Source organism: Rhineura floridana, chromosome 15 (assembly GCF_030035675.1).
Source record: "Rhineura floridana isolate rRhiFlo1 chromosome 15, rRhiFlo1.hap2, whole genome shotgun sequence".
NCBI classification, from domain to species: Eukaryota; Metazoa; Chordata; class Lepidosauria; order Squamata; family Rhineuridae; genus Rhineura; species Rhineura floridana.
In genome coordinates, this window is record NC_084494.1 from 5,960,325 (window position 1) to 5,979,994 (window position 19,670).

The 19,670-nt window shown below is 44.3% G+C and overlaps 1 protein-coding gene across 1 annotated transcript in view; it reads left to right on the plus strand.

Moving 5' to 3' along the window:
• The window catches only part of SPOCD1 (SPOC domain containing 1), a 54,773-nt gene that overhangs the window by 20,571 nt on the left and 14,532 nt on the right, over positions 1–19,670 (plus strand). The window contains exons 4-9 of the mRNA XM_061597335.1: positions 5,401–5,530; positions 5,915–6,074; positions 6,901–7,017; positions 7,696–7,821; positions 8,717–8,834; positions 9,481–9,622. Coding sequence (XP_061453319.1) covers positions 5,401–5,530; positions 5,915–6,074; positions 6,901–7,017; positions 7,696–7,821; positions 8,717–8,834; positions 9,481–9,622 — 793 coding nt within the window. The remainder of the gene's footprint in view (positions 1–5,400; positions 5,531–5,914; positions 6,075–6,900; positions 7,018–7,695; positions 7,822–8,716; positions 8,835–9,480; positions 9,623–19,670) is intronic.

Sequence of the window (19,670 nt, forward strand, 5' to 3'; positions counted from 1 at the left end):
ACCAGCTCTCCGGCTCGGCTTCCTTCGGTTGTCTGGCGTAGCACAAGCTTGCTCACTGGTTTTAACTGGGTGTTACTGGTTTGGAACTGGGCCCATAACCCTTGTAGAGTGCAGCACCAATTTACCAGTATAACCAGTAGAGTCCAGTAGCGTTTTAGCTTGCTTATCAGTGCCAGTCGCCGACCGAAATAATAGACCATCAGCCAAGTCTTTAAGAAAACAAAACTTTACTGTTTTCACACCGTGCTCCGTCTCTTGCTCACCAACCAACTCTATAATGCTTTCCTATTACCCCCACACCTCTGTGTGCTCATTGAAGCCTTTTTATCGCTGCTTCACTTATCAGTTACAGCTGCAGCCTGACCTTGGGCGTTTCTGCCAAGTGCTGTCAATTACCGGCTTCACTGTGTCTTTAACTTCTACCATCCTGTCTGGAAATGGCTGTGTTGCCCACCTAAGCCTGACATGTAATGCACTCTATGTGGGGTTACCCTTGAAAACGGTTCGGAAGTTGCAATTGGTACAGAATGCAGCGGCGCGTCTGATTGCCGGCAGCCGCCGTAGAGATCACATCACTCCTGTGTTGAAGGAGTTGCATTGGTTACCGGTTGTGTACCGAACCCAATTCATGGTGTTGGTTTTAACCTTTAGAACCCTATACGGTTGTGGCCCAGCCTATCTGAAGGAGCGCCTCCAGCATCGACAGGGATGCCGCTCAACAAGATCAACCTCAGAGGGCCTTCTCTGGATCCCACCAGTCAAAACAGCTAGTCTGGTGAGGACTCGAGAGAGGACCTTCTCAATAGTGGCCCCCGCCCTTTGGAACTCTCTCCCTAGTGACCTACGCCATGCCCCATCTATAATGAGCTTCCGCAGGACCCTGAAGACTTGGCATTTTAGGCGGGCGTTTGAGATGGGCTAGTTTTCTACTGTTTTTAAATTTTAATTGTTTGATATACTGTTTTATCTTGTACGTGCCCAGAGTGGCTGGACAACCAGCCAGATAGGCGACTAACAAATTTAATAATAAATAATAAATAAATAAAAAAATCACCCTGTGCTCAGAGGCACATGTTACCAAATTCTTGCAAGCTACCCAGAAAGTGGATTGGACTATGAAATACCAGCCTAAATTGTGTTTGCATTTTTGCAAATTTGTAGAGCAGTATAATATCTTAGAGAGGAGGTCAGGTCTCTTGCTTCCCTGATGCATTCACTATAGCTGTCCAATTTCCCTGCTTTTTAACGTTTGATAGAAATATGTGTAGGCTTATAGGTACGTTTTTAAACAGCAAGGTGTTTTTTTTCCTATTAGTGAATTTCCTTGCTCTTTAATCCGGGAGGAAAGAAATGGGATACTGTGCAAGTTTGCTGAGAATGGATTGATCATTTGCATGCTCATTGAGTTCAGGGGGATTTACTCCCCTGCAATCATGCTTAGGATAGGTGAAACTGATGACAGGGGATGGGTATGGGAAGAGGAGGGAGGGGAGGAAGGGCAGAGGAGAGGAGGGGGATAGAAGCAGACAGGATGGGGATGGGAGGAGGGCAGGTTTGATCATTTGCAAACTTACTGAGTTCAGTGGGATTTACTCCTGTGCAATCAGGATAGGTAAAGCTGACCATGGGGAGGGGGAGGGGAAGGGGAAGGGGAGAGGGGGGGAGGAAGGGAGAAGGGAGGGGGAAGGAGGGGATTGGAGGAGGAGGGAAGGGGCAAAAGGGAGGTAATGGGAGGGAGGTGGAGGGGAAAGGCAGGTTTGATCATTTGCATGCTTATTGAGTTCAGTGGGGTTTACTCCTGTGCAATCATCCTTAAGGTAGGTAAAACTGACCATGGGGGAGGAGGAGGGGAGGGGGGAGAAGCAGAGGATTGGAAGGGGATGGGGGAGGGAGGGGCAAAGAAAGGGGGAGGGAAGGGGCAAGAGGGAGGGGATAGGAAGGAGGAGGGGAGAGCAGGTTTGGTCATTTGCATGCTTTCTGAGTTCAATGGGATTTACTCCTGTGTAATCTTGCTTAGGATAGGTGAAACTGACCTAGGGGAGGGGCAGGGAGGAAGGGGGAGGGGAGGAGATTGGGCGGGTGGGCACTGGGCAGAGGGAAAGCACCTTTCCTTTCCGAAAGGAAAACAGTGTGAACAGTATAATTTTTTTTAGTGTTTTCCCCACCTTTTTATTCTAGAACAGGCACATATAGCCTCCCACCCAGATTTAAACCAAAGCTGTCCCTGGCCACATCCACACCAGAGCTTTATTTCACTTTAGACAGTCATGGTTTCTTCCAAAGGATCCTGGGAAGTGTAGCTTGTGAAGGGTGCTGAGAGTTGCTAGGAGACGCCCTGTTCCCCTCACAGAGCTTCAATCAGAGCGGCTGACTGTTAAAGCAGTCTGGCCACTGGAGTTCTGTTAGGGGAATAGTAGTCTCCTAACTTCACAAACTACACTTCCCAGGATTCTTTGGGGGAAGCCATGACTGTCTAAAGTGAAATAAAGGTCTGGTGTGGGTGTGGCCCCCTGATTAGCCAAGCAGCTGTGAGTCTGGCTTTTAGAACACTGACAGTTGATCCTTTCTGAGCATGCTTGGGCTTATCATTGACTGCAATGCTAAGTTTCTTAAATTAATTAAAAATTGGCCAGGTATTTTTTTAACTTTTAAACTGCAGAAGATGAAGGTCAGAGTATGGCGCAAGATCTGTAATAGAATTACAGGTATTCTGTGAACATGACTGATTTTTAATTAATTTCAAGAAATTATGAGAACACTGACAGAAAAAAGTCTAACGGGTCTGTTTTTTCCCCTCTCTCTTTTTACCCTTTGAACTCTCTATTCTCTTGGACTGTTTTGTGTATCTCCATGAAAATTTAGAGGGTTGTTAAGCAAGCATTTCTGAGTTCAGGACTAAAGTTTTGTAAGGTTTTGTTTTGAAATGGGAAGCACCAGAATGGCATTGGGGGGGGGGGAAGGTATTTTCAATGTAACATTGCGGAATGCGAAAAATCCACGCTGGCTAAAGTATACAACCACTCTCGTGAATGTATAATGTGTATGTATTGTAAGCCCCTTTGAGACTTGTATGGTAAACAGTGGGATATACATTTTTAAAATAAATAAAACCATCTATTGGTGTCATTGAGTCAGAGGGCTAATCCTTCCCAGAGTAGATCCACTGAAGTTTATAGACATGACTAACTTAGAGCCATTAATTTTAATGGGCCTACTCTCAGTAGTACTTAGTTTAATACAACCCAGAAGATTTTCTCAGGGCAGAATTTTCATTTTTAAAAAAACAAAAACAGAAAATGAAAAACTGCTTGTATTACACCTTGTCTGTAGCAGTTAAGGGTTGTGTACTTAAAATGTTTCAGCTCTTGTGCTTTTCCAAGTGAAAAGAAAGCTGTTGGCAGTGTGGCTTCCCTGGGGAAGGAACTGTGAAGAGGGCAAGATATTTTTTTCTTGAACTTTTTCTCACAGTGCTGGCAATAACCCAATGAAAGCCCATCATGGTTACCAAACTGTTGAAAGTCCTGCTATACCCAGAAGAACAACTGTCAAGGCACATTGTGCCTTACACTTTTCATTCAGATGATGTTTTAAAAGTGGAGTTAGAACTTTGTAGGGGAAATAAACACAAGTTCTGATTTCAAAATACTGCAAGTCAGCAGCTGGGGTACATTAGGCAAATTAGATAGTGTTGATAAATTTGCTTTTTTGCTGTGGTGGTTCCAAGTACAGTAAGCAACAGTGGCTGTACACACATAATCCCATTCATACCACAAAAAATAATAGTTTTTCTCAATTTGGAATCATTCATGCTTATCCTCCACTTACTGCTTTCCACCTAGATTGATTCTACACCCTGCTGTCCATGTGGGTGGCTGTGGTTATTTGATATGCATTTGGAGACTCCCCTTGATTAGTTTATCCACGCCTTTTCCTCCCTGCACATGCCCCAGGTGAATGAAGAAGGAAGTGGTGGTTGCAATCTTGGTATACTCTACACCCACCCACAACATAACTGGGCAGATGTAGATATATCCTCCATTGCGGATGGATTATGTCTATTTTCAAATGGACACATTGCTATGCAGGGTGATGTAGAATTAGTCTGCAATGAGTTTTTATTTTCAGAATGAAACCAGTTTTTCAACAAGTGCTCTTTAGGGGCAAAAATATGCAATAGATCTAGATTGTGTGTGTAGACGTTGTAGAAGAAGCAAGTACTCAGTCTCTATTGATTCAAGAATAACGTTTTGTGTGTACACAGACAGTATTTCACAGCAGCTTTACAATTCCAGAGCAAAGTCTTCCATACTACAGGCTGATAGCCTTGCTCATGCTGGCTACTTTTTTCTACCTTTTTACAGGCTGCATAAATTAATGCTCAAATGTTAAAAGCGTGGAAGTGCTCACTTTTTAAAGAACTTTAATAACAGACTAGCACAGGCATGGTGGGGTGGGAAAATTACATCTTATCAGTAGCAAGTGTCAATGATCATCATGTAGTTCACTTTAGACCATCTCAGGGCAATGGAGGTGTTAACTTGAGGTAGAATTACATTTAACCAGCAATATGAGTTTGTTATATAATCTTACAGGACATAACATGGGGCAGCGATGGGGGAAGATAATCTGTATGCGCTGCAACAAAATACTGGGGCCATTGCTCCAAAAAAAAATTGTTTATATAATTATCTTTTCTAGTACAATTATATATTTTGGTGTTTGAGCCTGTGCTGATTACTAGAGAGCAGTCTTTGCATTGGTAACTGTTTAAACAAGACACGCTAATTCACTGTTCTTCATGCTTGGGTCCCCATATGTTGTTGGACTACAACTCCCATCAACTCCAATCAGCTTAGTCAATGGCCAAGGATGATGGGAGTTGTAGTCCAACAACATCTGGGGACCCAATCTTGAAGAACAGTGCTCCTAACTGAAACAAATTCTTCAACTGTACTCATTTGGAGAAGAGAATGTGTTGGCTGTTTTGCATGCGTCTTTCACTGCTGCTACTGAGAAATATAGCCACTGATTTTTCAGAAAAGCATAACCCCTTAAAACAAGTAGGAAATGTTTTTCAGCCTGAAGGGCACATTGTATTCTGGGCAACCTTCCAAGAGTCAAATGCCAGTGATGGGCGGAGCCCAAGGCAAAGGTGTATGGGGCAACAAATGTAAATTTTACCTTTGTATTGAAGGCTACCATCTATCCATCTAGGTAAGCAAGGGGCATTATCAGAGGCCCAGTGTTGGGTGTGGCTTGGAGAGAGTTCTGGGGGCCAGTTAGGGAGGCCTGGAGGGGCATATTCCGTCTCCAGACCTAAGGTTTCCCACCCCTGTCTTAAAATGAAGAGGTGCTAGGTTTTCATAGAATTTATCTGAAAGTTCTTTCCTTTGTTCTAAGATGATAGCAGAACAAAGAAGAGAGTTCGGAGACCTAATAAGACACCAGCTCCAGTTCTCAGTTCTCACCTGTCTCAGGAACAAAGTCGTAGTAAGGTTGTGGATGCCTTGAGGGAGGCTCTCCAGAAAAGGTAAAGATGCCTGTACTTCCCAGTGTGTACAGGAAATGAGCTTTATGTCTGAGTGTGAATTGTAAGGGGGTAAAGGTAATCTGAAATATATTTGTAACATTATGTATTATTATTTTTACCCCACCATTCCTTTAAAGAGTACAAGACATGATACATGTTGTTCTAACAATAACCTATGGTCAATAACTCCCTGGCCTCAGTCCCAAACTCTAGCAATTATACTACACTAGCATTATATACTTATCTGATATATGGAAAAGTTGTGGACCCTGGGCATGGCCCACTGGCCAGTTTATTTGTTAAAGAACAGATGTTTGCAGATCAGCCCATGTGTGGATGCACTGACTGGGCAAATCAACATATTTATTGCCTGCTGTGTTTCAGGTTGGATGATTCCCCTGACTTACGTGTGCAGAAAAACACTGTATCAAAAATAGCTAAGAAAGTAGAGAAGGAGATCTTCAAACTCTTTTGCTGTGTTGAACAAAACTACAGGAACAAGTACCGCAGCCTGCTCTTCAATTTAAAATCTACAGAAAACCAGGTCAGAAAAACAAAATGAAAACACACACACACCTCTTTACATGCCTTATGGCTTCTTTAATGGGCAACGTGTTTCCCTTATTAAGCAAAGATTGTGAATGGTGGTGAATAGGGTTGGGATCTGCATGTTGTTTCCAGTTTGTTTGCATTCCATCAAACAGGAAGACAGTTCCAACATGTTTGTTTGTTTTCTGCTATTTTCTGCTTTTACTGTTTCAATTTTTCCCTCCTGAAAAATAAGTTTTTTTCTATCAATGTTTTCCTTTCCAGAAGGAAAGGAAAGGAAGGTGGCTTTCTCTCTACCTGCCCAGTGCCCACCCAATCCCCCTCTTCACCTGTTCACCCTGAATTGGATTGGATCCTCCCCACCTTCTTTAAAGATACGTCCAATCACTGAGTATTTTTATTGGCTTTGCTACTAGACATTCTTGACTATGGTTCTCTCACTTTTTGTAGCACCTGGCACTTGATGGTTGGTGGTTTGGTGCTTTAATCTGATGGTCTGTAGCAATTTCAAGCTTTCTGGTTGGGTCTGAAAGAAACTTTATTAATTTGACACACAGAGAGAAGGAGATCCATTCTGAGCTTGGAGGTGTCTGGAGAGAGTTGCTAAAAGATTTCTGACTGACATATGCAGAATTTTAGAATATTGGGCTTCTGGTCTTTCCTGTATGTTTGTTTTCCTCCTATTAACAAAGGCACTATGAGTCTCCAGTACACTCTCCTTACAAGAAAATGACCCTGCAAAAGGCTGCTTAGATAATCAATAAAACTGTTATTATTTTGATAAATATAGTCTTCTTAATGAGTATTACTTGTTGTTTCAGCACCTTTTCCGCCAACTGATACTTGGGGAGATCACCCCCAAGAGACTAGTTCAGATGAGCTCCCTAGAAATGGCACCCAAGGAACTAGCAGAGTGGAGGGCCAAAGAGAACAAACGAGTAAGTTTTTCTTTTATCTGCAAGAAAAGAGCAACTCAGTTTCCAGCTTGGCCCCAGAAGTTGTTTCCAAGCCTCTGTGCTTGGAAAATTAGATCAGAAGGCAATTGTCTTACTAGAGAAAACCATTTCTTAATAGAAGTCCAGCAGCCATGGAATTTTTGGATTCAGTATTTTCCTTGAAGCTTTATCTTTTCAAGTGTATCCTTATGTTAGGGCTCTTTCACACATTAAATGGTGGCAAGCCCTTGCCACTGAGTACAGGCATACCCCGCTTTAACATTCGCAATGAGACCGGAGAGTATACTTTAAGCGAAAATAAACTTTAAGTGAAGCAATTGTCTTCACTTGTATTGCACGCAATCACCACTAGATGGCAGCGGCGTCATGCCAATAAAGTGTGCGCTATTGCGAAGCGCGTGACCGTTAAGCGGAGTATGGGGACGTATGGAGCATGTACGTTATAGCGAGGCGATGTTAAGCGGGCTATGCCTGTATATGCTTCATGAGCCACAGACAATCCTGGTTCCATAACAAGTTTACATATATAATATTGCACTGGTAAACATATGTTTACTATATTTGCATATTACATAAGTGTACACCTAAAAGCATAATATGTGAAAAGGCTCTAAAAGACACCCATTTGCAGCCTTGTCTGTATCATTGTGCTGTTTGCAGGTGCTGGAAATAATAGAGAAAGAGGAGCGAGAAGCACCAAGGTGTTGCTCTGCAAAATTCACCCACAAAGGAATTGTAGAGATACAGAGAGAAGCAGAAGAGGACTTGATGTTCCAAGAAACATTTGTGAGTAGGCAATGATGTTCCGGCAAGCACAGTCAAGTGAGCATACACTCTGCAAATCTGTTAATGATCAAGGAAAAATATTTCGGTGCTTGAGATCAACTGATTAGCTTGATGTTTATTACTTATTTATTTGATTCATATCCTGCCCTTCCTCCTAGTAGGAGTCCAGGGCAGCATGATGTTGGCATTCAAGCTGCATGTGATGAATTTCTAACACTCACAGGGTCTGTACAATGTGTTTGGAGTGGAAGTAACAACTTAACTGCCCCACAGCCTGAGTTCAACCAGCTGTAGCAAAAGCAATATCCTGAATTTATCCCTGGACATTTGCCCTAGTTGTCATTAAAATTTATGAGTACCCGGCATATGCTGGGGGGTAAAAAAAGGCCGGGGAAGGAACTGGCAATCCCACCACATATATACGGTCTGCCTAGTAAATGACACAAGATGTCACCCTAAGAGTTGGAAACGACTCGCACTACAAGTGCGGGGACACCTTTACCTTTACTCTAACAGAAGAACAAAAGGTTGCATAGGCCGGTACTGCGCAACCAGGGTAGGGATCCTGGAAGTGCAGGACTGAAAGGTAATGCTGTGTACCACACTGCAATTCCTTAGACTTTTTATTACTGACTTTACATTGATGATGTTTTCAGTAATGCTTTGGGGCAGGGGCTGTTCTGGATAAGATCTGAAAGCCACATAGCTGCCTTGGATTTTGGCCAGAGGCTACAAATTAGCCAACAGTTGCTATTACTAGGGCTGCAGACTTTTAATTGGTTTCCTCAGTGGATTAATTGACTAAAGATTGACTTGCTTAACTAGTGGGGCCAATTTTAATCAATAAAACCAAATGTTAAGGGCACGATCACTTATTATCATGCATTATTTTTAGGGATCACAGTCACCCAAGGAGGAGAATTCTAGTTCTGAGGTTCCTACCGTATCTATGAGAGACCCAGAAGATGATCACTGGAATCATACAGAGGACTCTAACTATCTTAGCTGTTTTGGTATGTTATCTTGGGCAAGGCACAAACTTAGCTTATTAGGACCTGTGAATTTTGTACTCAAACTTGTTAATATTCTGCAGCAAAACTCCCCCAGAAAACTTCCAGTGAGAAAGCTTTGGTTATATCCATGCCATACATTTACAGCACATGGCTTTTTTGAAAGAATCCTGGGAACTGTAGTTTACTACCCACAGAGATACAATTCCCGACACCCTTAACAAATTACAGTTCCCAGTATTCTTTAGGGAAAGCCATGTGCTTTAAATGCATGGTTATGGATGTGACGTTTGAGGCACAATCCAGTGGCAAAAAAAATTGTAGTGTCTTGAGATGGACTCTTTTCTGGAATGGGTGTGGTGCAGGGAACAATGGGAAAGTTTGGAGCAGAAGGTTTACTTTTTTGGACTGCTGAGTTAGTTTCCAATCCATTGTTAATTAGATAGACTCTGAGGTTTAGAATTTGACTCTGATGAAATAATAAACATTCACAAAGTCAAAGTCATTCCCAAAATCCAAATGATAGCCAGTAGCAAAATCTAGGGCCTACTATTTAAATATGGCCATTGAGGACAAGAATTCTGCAAAACTGATTCAGAATCTTTTAACGTTGATATGAAAAACAGCACTGTTCCATCTGGCTTTCCAGGACAGTTTACTGCTGGCAGTGAGAGAGGATTTAAGCCACCTACATACAAGCGTTTCTTACAAAAGAAAGCAAATGCAACCAAACATTTGCACCCAACCTCTGTGTGTTCAGAGGAAGGGGGAAGGCCTCTACAGGAAGACAGGTATGTATAGTTCATGCTTCTCAATCCCCAGAACGTTACAATTGAAGGCAAAAACCCTATAAATAACCAGAGCTTGGAAAAGTTACTTTTTTAAACTACAACTCCCATCAGCCCCAGCCAGCATGGCCACTGGATTGGGCTGATGGGAGTTGTAGTTCAAAAAAGTAACTTTTCCAAGCTCTGTAAACACTTTAAAAATGAGCTATACTGAACTTTTGAACAAAAAAATAAGTTAGTCTGAGATTTGTGAAGGTTTGTTCATTGGTGGATATCATTATGGTTGCTCTTAGACACAGCAGTAATTCAGACTTGCATTGCCATTTTCCCTTTAATCAGCAGTAAGGAGAAAACCCACATTGGACAGCCTTTTAGGGTGTTTACCATGGTCGAAGGGGAAAAAATGAGCTATTAAATTAAAGCATAGCACATCTAGATTTGTAAGGAAAATGTTATTTTTGCAGTCCCCCCCCCCAACAGATAAAACTGAAAGAAGAAGAAAAAATCCTGAGATAAACTCAGTCTGCTATTTTTGAAACTGTCATTGTGGGCTGTCAGATATTTGGTGTCAGTATGTAGAAATGAACTTTCCTTGGTTACTGGTGCAGTTGTTGAGATAATATGAAATAGTTTGAACATTCCAACTTCTCTGAAGTTTAAAAAAATATGATCCATAGGAACAGATGGCTTTCATTGTAAAGGAGTAACTGTGTTAGTCTCTTGCAGCTATGGTTAGAGTTTTCTTCTCTGTGCTGGTTCTTTCTCATTCCACAGAACTAACAGGCACTGCCATTCTATGTGTGTGTGTTTCCTGCTATCTCCTTCTTTTACTGGTAAGAAAACCACTTTGATCTGGTGGCACAGAGAGATAGAGAGACAGAGAGAAACAAAGTGGGTGGTGTCTTCCTCTGGACTGCCTGCTCCCTCCTTCACTCCCTCCCTCCTGTTTTACTCAAGTGTAGAGGTGGGTGTCAGAAGGAGAAAGGGAGAGAAACCAAGCGCAAGGAGGGGGTGGCTACTTGTTGCCTACCTGCTTCAGTGTAGGAGAGGATGGCAGAGAGAGAGAGAGCTGGCATGGGGCAGGAGTGATTACTTCTTTCCTGCCTGCTCGAGTACACCAGCTGGCTGTGTGCCCCTCCACAGCCTCACACATCTATACATATAGTGTGTGTGTGTTGGGGTTGGTTGCTGGAGAGGTGGATCTGGATCTTCTCTCATGGATGACAGAGGTCTCCAAGTGGGTATTGTAGCTCCCTCTACAGCTCAGAGACAGGAAACGCATCAGCAAGTACTTATGCTCCTCCCCTCTTGCTGAGGCTCAGTTCGTTTCCTGTCTCAGCTTGGAGTACATCCTATTTGGTTCCTCTGTTCTTCCCCTCACTGAGGTCTATTCATTTTTCTGTGTTTTTCCTATTTTTGTACATTGTTCCCTGTCCTCTACCTCATGTTTCTCTATCCTCCTCTTGTAATGTCTTCTGGTGGTTGTTTCTTAAAAAGAAAAAGAAAAAGAAAAAAGAACCCTCCTCTTTCAGTTTTTTCTTTCCTTATTAACAGCTGAAGGCGATACCTATCTCTTACGAAGGTTATACTTTTCTCTTCCCTTTCCTTTCCATTTACTTACCTTAAAAAAGAAAAGAAAAGCCTGTCAGACTCACTTCGCATCTTCTGCGGATTTCCTTCCTTTCTACTTTGTGATTTATAAAGCTAACCCTAAAGGACAACCAGCAAAGGAAAAACATGTTAAAAAACCTGGGCAGGACGCGGCAGTAGCCGTGATCAGTATCTAGTTGCTGCAGGTTCCCGCCACTTTACAGCGAATGCCAAATATGGGCGTTGATGACTCTGACGAGGGAACTTCATCAAGCTGTCGTTTCAGTAGCTTGACTAAGTCCATGAGGAATCACCAGGGCTCTGAGATATTCCCAGGTGGTGAGTCCACGGAGGCAACCTGGTCATCAGTGGGGTTGAGGGAAGCGGTGGCCAGAAAGAAGCAGAGCGGCAGCGCCCACCAGTTTGGACCTCAAGGCAGCAGCAGGCACCATTTTGGATGGCAGAGTGGTAGTGCCCGCCATTTTAGGTATTTGTGAAATGGCAATGCCCACAATGGCAGCACACAGGGGAGCAGTAGCCCCCCCCATTTTGCAGTGTAACACGGCAGCACCATCCGCATGAGCGGCACCAGCTGTATCTGCTGCTTGTGCGTTGCTGCTCTGCCAGCAGCACGGCAGCCGCAGACTCTAGACCCTCCATATCTTTCGCCAAATAGGGCGACACAGCTAGAGCTGCTGTCTTCAGATGAGGAAGTAGCAGCAAAATTGACGCGGCAGTTTGTAAGAAGGCCAGCTGGGCCGCAATGGAGTGAACCCCCCCTCTCGTGCTTAGGGCAGCAGCATCCGCCACAGGTACCGCTGCAGCAACAACCCCCCCAGGTCCTGCTATCTGACCTTTTCTCCCCTGCCATGCTCCAGCAGCTTAAGGACGCCATGACTGGTGATCTGGCTACTGAGTTGGCAAAGGGAGGGCATCAAAGCAATCTCTGCCTCTTCCACCCAATGATATGGATATAGATCCTCCGCAATTAAAGAGGCACTCAGGGGCACAGGACCAAGACATTTTGTCATCCCTTAGCCCTTTCGCAGTCACTAGGGGGCGCTGTTCCATATTAGGGGCTAGACAGCAATTGCCTGTGGCCTGTGACATATCTTGAGGCTGAAGGGGAGAATATGTTAGAGGAAAGGGAGTGGAGTGATGGCTTGGGTCTAGATGAGTTAGTGTCAACAAGACTATTCATGGATGTTTATTTTCCTCCTTTGTTTGGCAAAGTTGTAGCTGCTCTAGATTTATCTCCAACACAGCAGCAGCAGCAGCAGCAGCAGCAGCCAGTCTCCAAAAGTGCACTATTGTTACCAGTTCCATAAACGTCAAGTAGATGTATTCCATTACCAGCTCCATTTATAAAGCCATAATGAAATCAGAATGGGGTTCTTCACTTCAGTGCAGAAAAGGTATCAATTTTGCAAATAAGTTTTATGTTCTAGATGCCAATGTCATGGAGCGGCTGAGGACTCTGGCAGTGGATGGTCCAATCTCTGCTCTGCTTTTCCGTGCTCTTCTGCCCAGGGTGGAGATGCTCAAAGGAAAGATCCAAAGGAGCAAAGATCAAATATAGCCCTTAAACACTCTCATGATGCTAATGCCCTGTCAGTTCGTGCCTCTGTTGCAGCTTCAGTCTTTGCTAGGGCGGCACTGCTGTGGGTGGAAGACCTGTTGGACAATGCTACTCAGGATCCTTCTAGAGTAAGGAAAATTCTGCTAAAGGTGTCCAGATCTCTGACATTCATAGCGGACACGACTATGGACTAAATTCAGTTTTCCTGCAGAGCTATGGCAGCAGCAGTAGTAACTCGTAGACACCTTTGGCTGAGCCACTGGGATGTGGACACTTCCTCATGCTCTAACCTAGCTTCGGTTCCCTTTTCTGGGTCAAAGCTGTTTGGTGATGCGGCACTAAAGGACATCCTTATGGAGACCAAGGACAAAAAGAAGATGATGCCATCTCAAAGAAGGGATGATAGGCGTCCATACAGACGTCCCTTTCCCTTCTTTCAGTTCTATCAGTCCTTTTGTGGCTCAAGATTGGCAAGATGAGGTAGAGACTTCAGAAGCGGTTGTCCCTCTTGGAATAGACCAAGGTTCCAGCAGAAGCCGCAACAGATTCCTTTCTCCAGGAATTCTTCCAGTCAGAGGCGACAGGAATGCCAGAACCAGCGACGATCCTGACTGCCACCGCCATCGGTGGGAGGAAGACTAAGCAAGTTCTTCCATCAATGGCAAGTCACCACTAAGGACAAGTGGATGCTGAAGGTTGTCAAGGAGGGATACAGGATAGAGTTGTCAGAGTATTCACCTGCCAGATTCCTTCCTTCACCCATTTCCAGTTCCGCTGTGAAGCAGCAAGTGGTCTCAAGTGAGATTCGGCACTTATTAGATATCTCTGCAATTGAGGAAGTTCCTTTGGGGGAATATTTCTCAGGCTCTACTCAGTCTTCTTCTTGGTGGGGAAGAAGGACAAAATGTGGTGTGCGGTACTCAATCTCAAATTCCTCAACCGTTTTGTCAGTCAACAGAAGTTCAGGATGGAGACCCTTGCACCCATAAGGGAGGCCCTTCAGCCCCAGGACTTACTAGCATCTACATACCCCAATATTCCCAGCACACCGGTGGCTACTGCGTTTTTATTACGAAGGGGCCATAATCGATGTAAAGCCCTGCCTTTCAGCCTGGCAACTGCACCACGAATCTTTACCAAAGTAATGGTGGCATTAGTGGCCGGTCTTCGGATGCAAGGTTTGCATATACATCCTTATCTGGACGACCTCCTGATTTGATCCAAATGTCTCCATCAGGCTCAGGAGGATGTCCAGATAATGTTGGCTCACCAATAGAGGCATGCAGAAGTATCAACTGGCTGGAACTTTGAGCAGCACATCTGGCCCTTCGCCACTTCTCCCCCTTCCTCAAATATCCGGACATGTTAATACGCACCGACAACATGATGACTCAGGCCCATTTGAACAAACAAGGGGGTACTCGGTCGATGGATCTCCACACAGAAGCAATGGCAATGCTGTCATGGGCGGAGCAGCACACCACCTCAATCAAGGCAGAATACATCCAGGGTCACTTGAATGTTGTAGCGGACTGGTTGAGTCATCAGCAACTGTTCCCAGGGGAATTGGCCCTCAACAGGAAAGTGTTTCATTCTCTCCAGGCAAGGTTTGGCACATTCAGGGTAGACCTGTTTGCTTCTGAGGAAAACCGTCAGAAGCAACGCTTCTTCTCTCACTTCCTGAATCACAGGGCAGAGCAGCTGGATGCTCTGGTGGTTCCTTGGCCAAGGGGCCAGCATTATACAATTCCTCCAACTCCTCTCTTGTCCAGGGTGCTCAAAAAGATCCCATCAGAGAAGGCCCAAGTGGTGCTGATAGCTCCCTATTGGCCAAGATGTCCCCAGTTTTCAGATATAATCCAGCTGGCCATGTCATCACTGTTCCATCTCCCGTCGCACCAAGACCTACTCCATCAGGGTCCTCTTCTCCATCCAAATCCTCAGTGGCTTCAGCTGACCACATGGAAATTGAGTGCAAGCGACTACTAATCTCAGGAATTTCCTCAGCAGTAATGAATACCATCTTAGCGGCAAGACAACCTGCAACCATTTGAAGTTACCAGGCGACATGGAAGGCATTTTCCATGTGGTGCAATAAACATGGTAGTAATCCTGAGTCAACTATGGTGGCCGAAGTACTTTTGTTCCTGCAAGATAGTCTTCAGATGGGTATGTGTCCTAATACTCTGAAGGCAGGCATTGCCCTTATAATCTATTTTGCAGGTGCAGGGTTCCAACTCCCTTGCTTCCCATCTGTTAATAAAGAGATTTCTCCAGGGAGCTACATCTATCAGCCCTCCAGTCCATCACCGCTTTCCAACCTGGAGTCTGCACTCTGTCCTCTCTGCCCTGCAGAAGCCCCCATTTGACCTGCTGAGATCAGTTCCTTTAAGAATTCTCTCATTCAAGACAGTTTTCTTGATGGCTATTACAACGGCGCATAGAGTGTCGGAGCTACAGGCTCTATCAGTCAATACACCTTTGTACCTTTCATAAGACAGAGTGGCGCTACTCACTAACCCAACCTTTGTTCCCAAGGTAAACACAGCTTTCCACAAACAACAGGAAATAATCTTACCTTCTTTCTGTCCTAACCCTTCTCACCCCAGAGAGAAGGTGTGGCACTCACTAGACATCAGGCATACACTAAAGGGAATATTAATAGAACAGAACCATTTAGGCAAACTGAATCACTATTTGTGTCTTTCCATCCTGCTACCATGGGAAAACAAGTGTCATCTGCAACTTTAGCTTGTTGGATTAGGGCCTGCATCTCATTAGTGTATGAGGCCCTTCACTTACCTTCCCCTTTGCACATTACAGCACACTCCACCAGATCCGCGGCCACATCAGCGGCCTTTTCCACAAATGCTCCAATAGTAGATATTTGTGGAGCAATGACCTGGTCCACTCCTAGTACCTTCACAAGGCACTACAAAATTGACCTTTACGCCTCGGTGGAGGCTTCATTTGGCCACAGGGTTCTACAACAAGTCTTGCCTGCCTCTGACCCACTTGGAGACCTCTGTCATCCATGAGAGAAGGAACAGTTTGTTCTTACCATAAACGGTGTTTCTTCATGGATGACAAGAGGTCTCCAAGGCCCACCCTTGAGTATTTTCTGGTGGAAGGGACCAAGTCATTGAGTGGCATGACTTTTTCTGTTTGGTTTGTTGTCGGTTTGCTGACCATGTTCCTAACACACTTTGTTTTTATCAAGTTTGTTGTGTGGAGGAGTGCCTCTTATTTATGTTCTATGTTTCATCATTGAGTTTTTATCCTGAGGCTGACTTCCGGAGCTTTCCAAGAAATGAACTGAGCCTCAGCCAGAGGGGAGGAGCAAGAGTATTTGCTGAAGCATTTCCTGTCTCTGAGCTGTAGGGGGAGCTACAGTACCCACTTCGAGACCTTTTGTCATCCATGAAGAAACACCGTTTACGGTAAGAACAAATTGTTCCTTCCCTGCTCACAAATGAAAGATAAGTATATGAGGGTGGGGCTGAAGGGAGAGAGATGGGGAGCTTCTCTGTTCGGGCAAGGAGGGAACTTGCAGTGAAGAGAGGCACTCACTTTCCTGCTCTCTCACACTGTCTTGCTCTCTTCCTTGCCTCTTTGCCCTCTTCAGCCCACTTTGGCATGTTTTGCTGAGGAGGAGGCGGCGATTTGTTTGGGATGGAGAGAAGATGGTCTCCCTTCCCTCTGGGACCCTGATGTTCCTCTTCTGTCCAAGGAAAGCAAGATTAGATAAGGGGGGGCGGAGACATGTCTCATTCCCAGATGGGACAGAGAAGATTCTCTTGCTACTACTTTTATTCCTTATTCTTTATTGCTCGTCCTTTATTGATTTATTCTCTCCCTCGTCCCAAATCGAGACTTCTCTCTAGGTTTTTTTTTTAAAGGACATCTCTTCCGAAGCTGTACACTCTCATCCCCACAACTACCCCATCTTTCTTCTTGTAGTAAAAAAAGTACAACTGAGGAGAGAGCCTTTCAGTCAGGAGAATTGAAAACGAGCGTGCGCACACACACTCACACACACCAGGTACAATGGGGGAAGGTGAGCCATGTTGTCCAACTTTCTGGATGCTTTCGTGTTTTACGCTTGTGGAGGAAGCTGTTGCAAGTTTTGACAGAAGGTAAAGGGAACAACAATATATTTGGTTTTTTTCCATGGTGCTGTGAGAAGCCGAAGAAACTCACAGCATGCGCTATCGGTTCACAAAGTTAGCGAATATGCACAGTAGCAGAAAGTTTGGTACCAAGCCCAAATTTTGTGGAATTGTTGCCCATCTGTACTTGCAGCAAAACCAGAAGTCACTCTTGGGCCACTTATAATATTATTGCATAGGTTTTTGTGGACTAGAGTCTACTTCATCAGATGCATGGTCTGTTCCTCGGTGAGTATGTAGGTGTAAATGGAAAAGAAGTGCAGAAGCTAGAGTTCACTGGTAATGAAATGTAAAAAGTACAAACTGTGCCAATTTAATTGGAGCTTAAATGTATGCAAAGTAAGCAAAACGACTCTTCACAACAATTGGTGATAACAGAATCAGCTTAGCATTGCTGAGCAAAATAACACCTGTAGTTGGACAGGAAATAATTTTCTCTATTCAGGCCCAAATGAATGGAATTGAACTTGATAAATTGTAACTCAGCAGTTTCATGTTGGAGTTTCTCTTCAAGGATAGCTACCTCAAGGTGGCTTCTGCTACCTCAAGAGTGTCCTGATAGCTTGAAAGATTCTTCCCTAACTGTTGATCCTTCTTTGAACAGGCAACAATTGCACTTGCCCTCTATGAGATAGCTAGCAATGATAGGAATGAGAAGGAGCAGCAGGTGCCATTTACCTCACCCTTTTGATGGTTGTGTGGGTCGGGCCCAGAAGGCAGGGCAAGCAAATGGGTAATGACAACAACAGTTAAGAACAGGGAGTTCACTCAGGTAGGGATACCCTCTGTAAACATCTTGGCCGAAGGCTGTCCAAAACCTGGAGCTGGCCCTGCTGAAAGTGTAGATATTGTGTGTGAATGTGAGTGGCATATATGTGTAGTATGCTCAACAGCGTATCTAATGTAATGTGAATAGTGTGATCTGGGAAACGTGTGAAGCATTGAAGGGAGAATGGATACAAAGAAGGTATTACACAAAACACACATCTGCGGTGCCTTGCAAAAGTAATCAGACCCCTGATCAATGTAAGCCTGCATTTCTACATCAGTACACACAATCATACGAATCATTGCAGTTGTGTGAGTACACAAGCACTTCCAATATGTAATTGCAGTGCTCACAGACTCAAGTATAGTTATACAGGTGAGGCTCCATGCCAATATGCAGATTAAAAGTGCTGCTAGCCTTTTATGTCTGAACCATTCCTCAGTTGCTAGCAGACCCAGAAAAGGAACACAAATTTAAGGTCAAGTGTGAGGAGAGGCAAAGCAGCAACTTGCATAGTTATTTCAAATTAGTGGACATCCCTGACAAAGGAATAGTTTTAAAGGTGAATGGTGTAAGATTATAGAAGGCCACGTCCCATTTTCGGGGTCATGACTTTTAAGTCATACATTCTCATTTGTTACTGGGCTGGAGATTGCATACTTGGTGCTTTCCTTTTCTAGAAAAGAGGAAGGAACTTTCATGGAAAATTAGAAGCTGACTCTGGCCTACCTCCCAATTGAAAGAGCTGGATACATTTAGCTTAGAGAACAGAAAGTTGGGTCAAATTTCTTAGTCAGTGGAGGATGCCTGAGCATACAGGAAGCATACAGTTTGCTGGAGCATACAAGAACGAGTTAACTCCACTTCATAAGGCATGGTTAAAACAAAGGGGTTTTTTTTGCAGTAGCCCACTGGAAGAGGAGAGAATTTCCTTCCAGTCTTGACTCTGCCTTTGAAGAGAGAGCAGGCTTGAATTCTTGCTGCTATATGCTCCATTGGGGTACAGGTGCACTTACAAAAATTAAAAAGATAGTCATTTCTTTATCTCTGTCCCTTCCATCATTTCTTTAGGCAAAGGGGGCAGAAAACATTTTTTCCTTCTTTGTGTTTGTTTCCTGGGCCTTATGATCTGAGACTGCATATCAGAGAAATCCTGTGCTTCTCCAAGGAGTCCAGGGATAGGGTAGCTGGAAGGCTCTCTTGCCCCCTCCCCCATCAACAGGAATCGGCAAGGGCAGGTGTGCCCTTGTGTGAGAGAAAGCCGGGAATCTGCCCAAGCCTCTTGAGCACCAACAATCTATGCAGCAATGGGGCCTCCATTTCAGAGCAGGAAGGTCCAAGCAAATGATGCTGGTAACAGCCTGGGTAGCCCTGGCGTAAGAGGTAGCTGGAACACTCTCCCCCTCTACACACACAGATGTAGTAAACACCAGGAAGGCCAAGGTAACCAATTAGGCAAACAGTATACTCCGTGGCTGTGCTTCCTATTGTGCCCATTGCCCACTTCTAATCATCGTTACTCCTCTCCCACCCCGCCCATTGCAGCACTGGAGGGAAACGAATGTGGTGGAGGAAAAAGAAATGAGTCTGTTATATATTTAAAAAGGCAAGCACCCTAAGAGCAGAAGGGACAGGGAAGCATCTTTCTCTCCCTCCTGCACTTGGCCTGCATCTGCCTCCTCCTTGTCCAGCAGCCCTGTCGTGTGTGCACGTGTGTGTGCACGTGTGTGAGTGTGTGAGAAAAAAGGTGTGACAGCCATAAACAGGTATTCCAATGGGGCTAATTGTTATTAGTTATTAATTACCTTCCATATATCAAGTTCATGTACAAAATCTAATAAAAACAACACAAAACCAGAATAGGAATTATAAAAACACTACTAAAGATAAGGCATCCGACCTGCCCTACCCCTAATGGCAGCTAATCAGTCTCCCCCCAAAGAG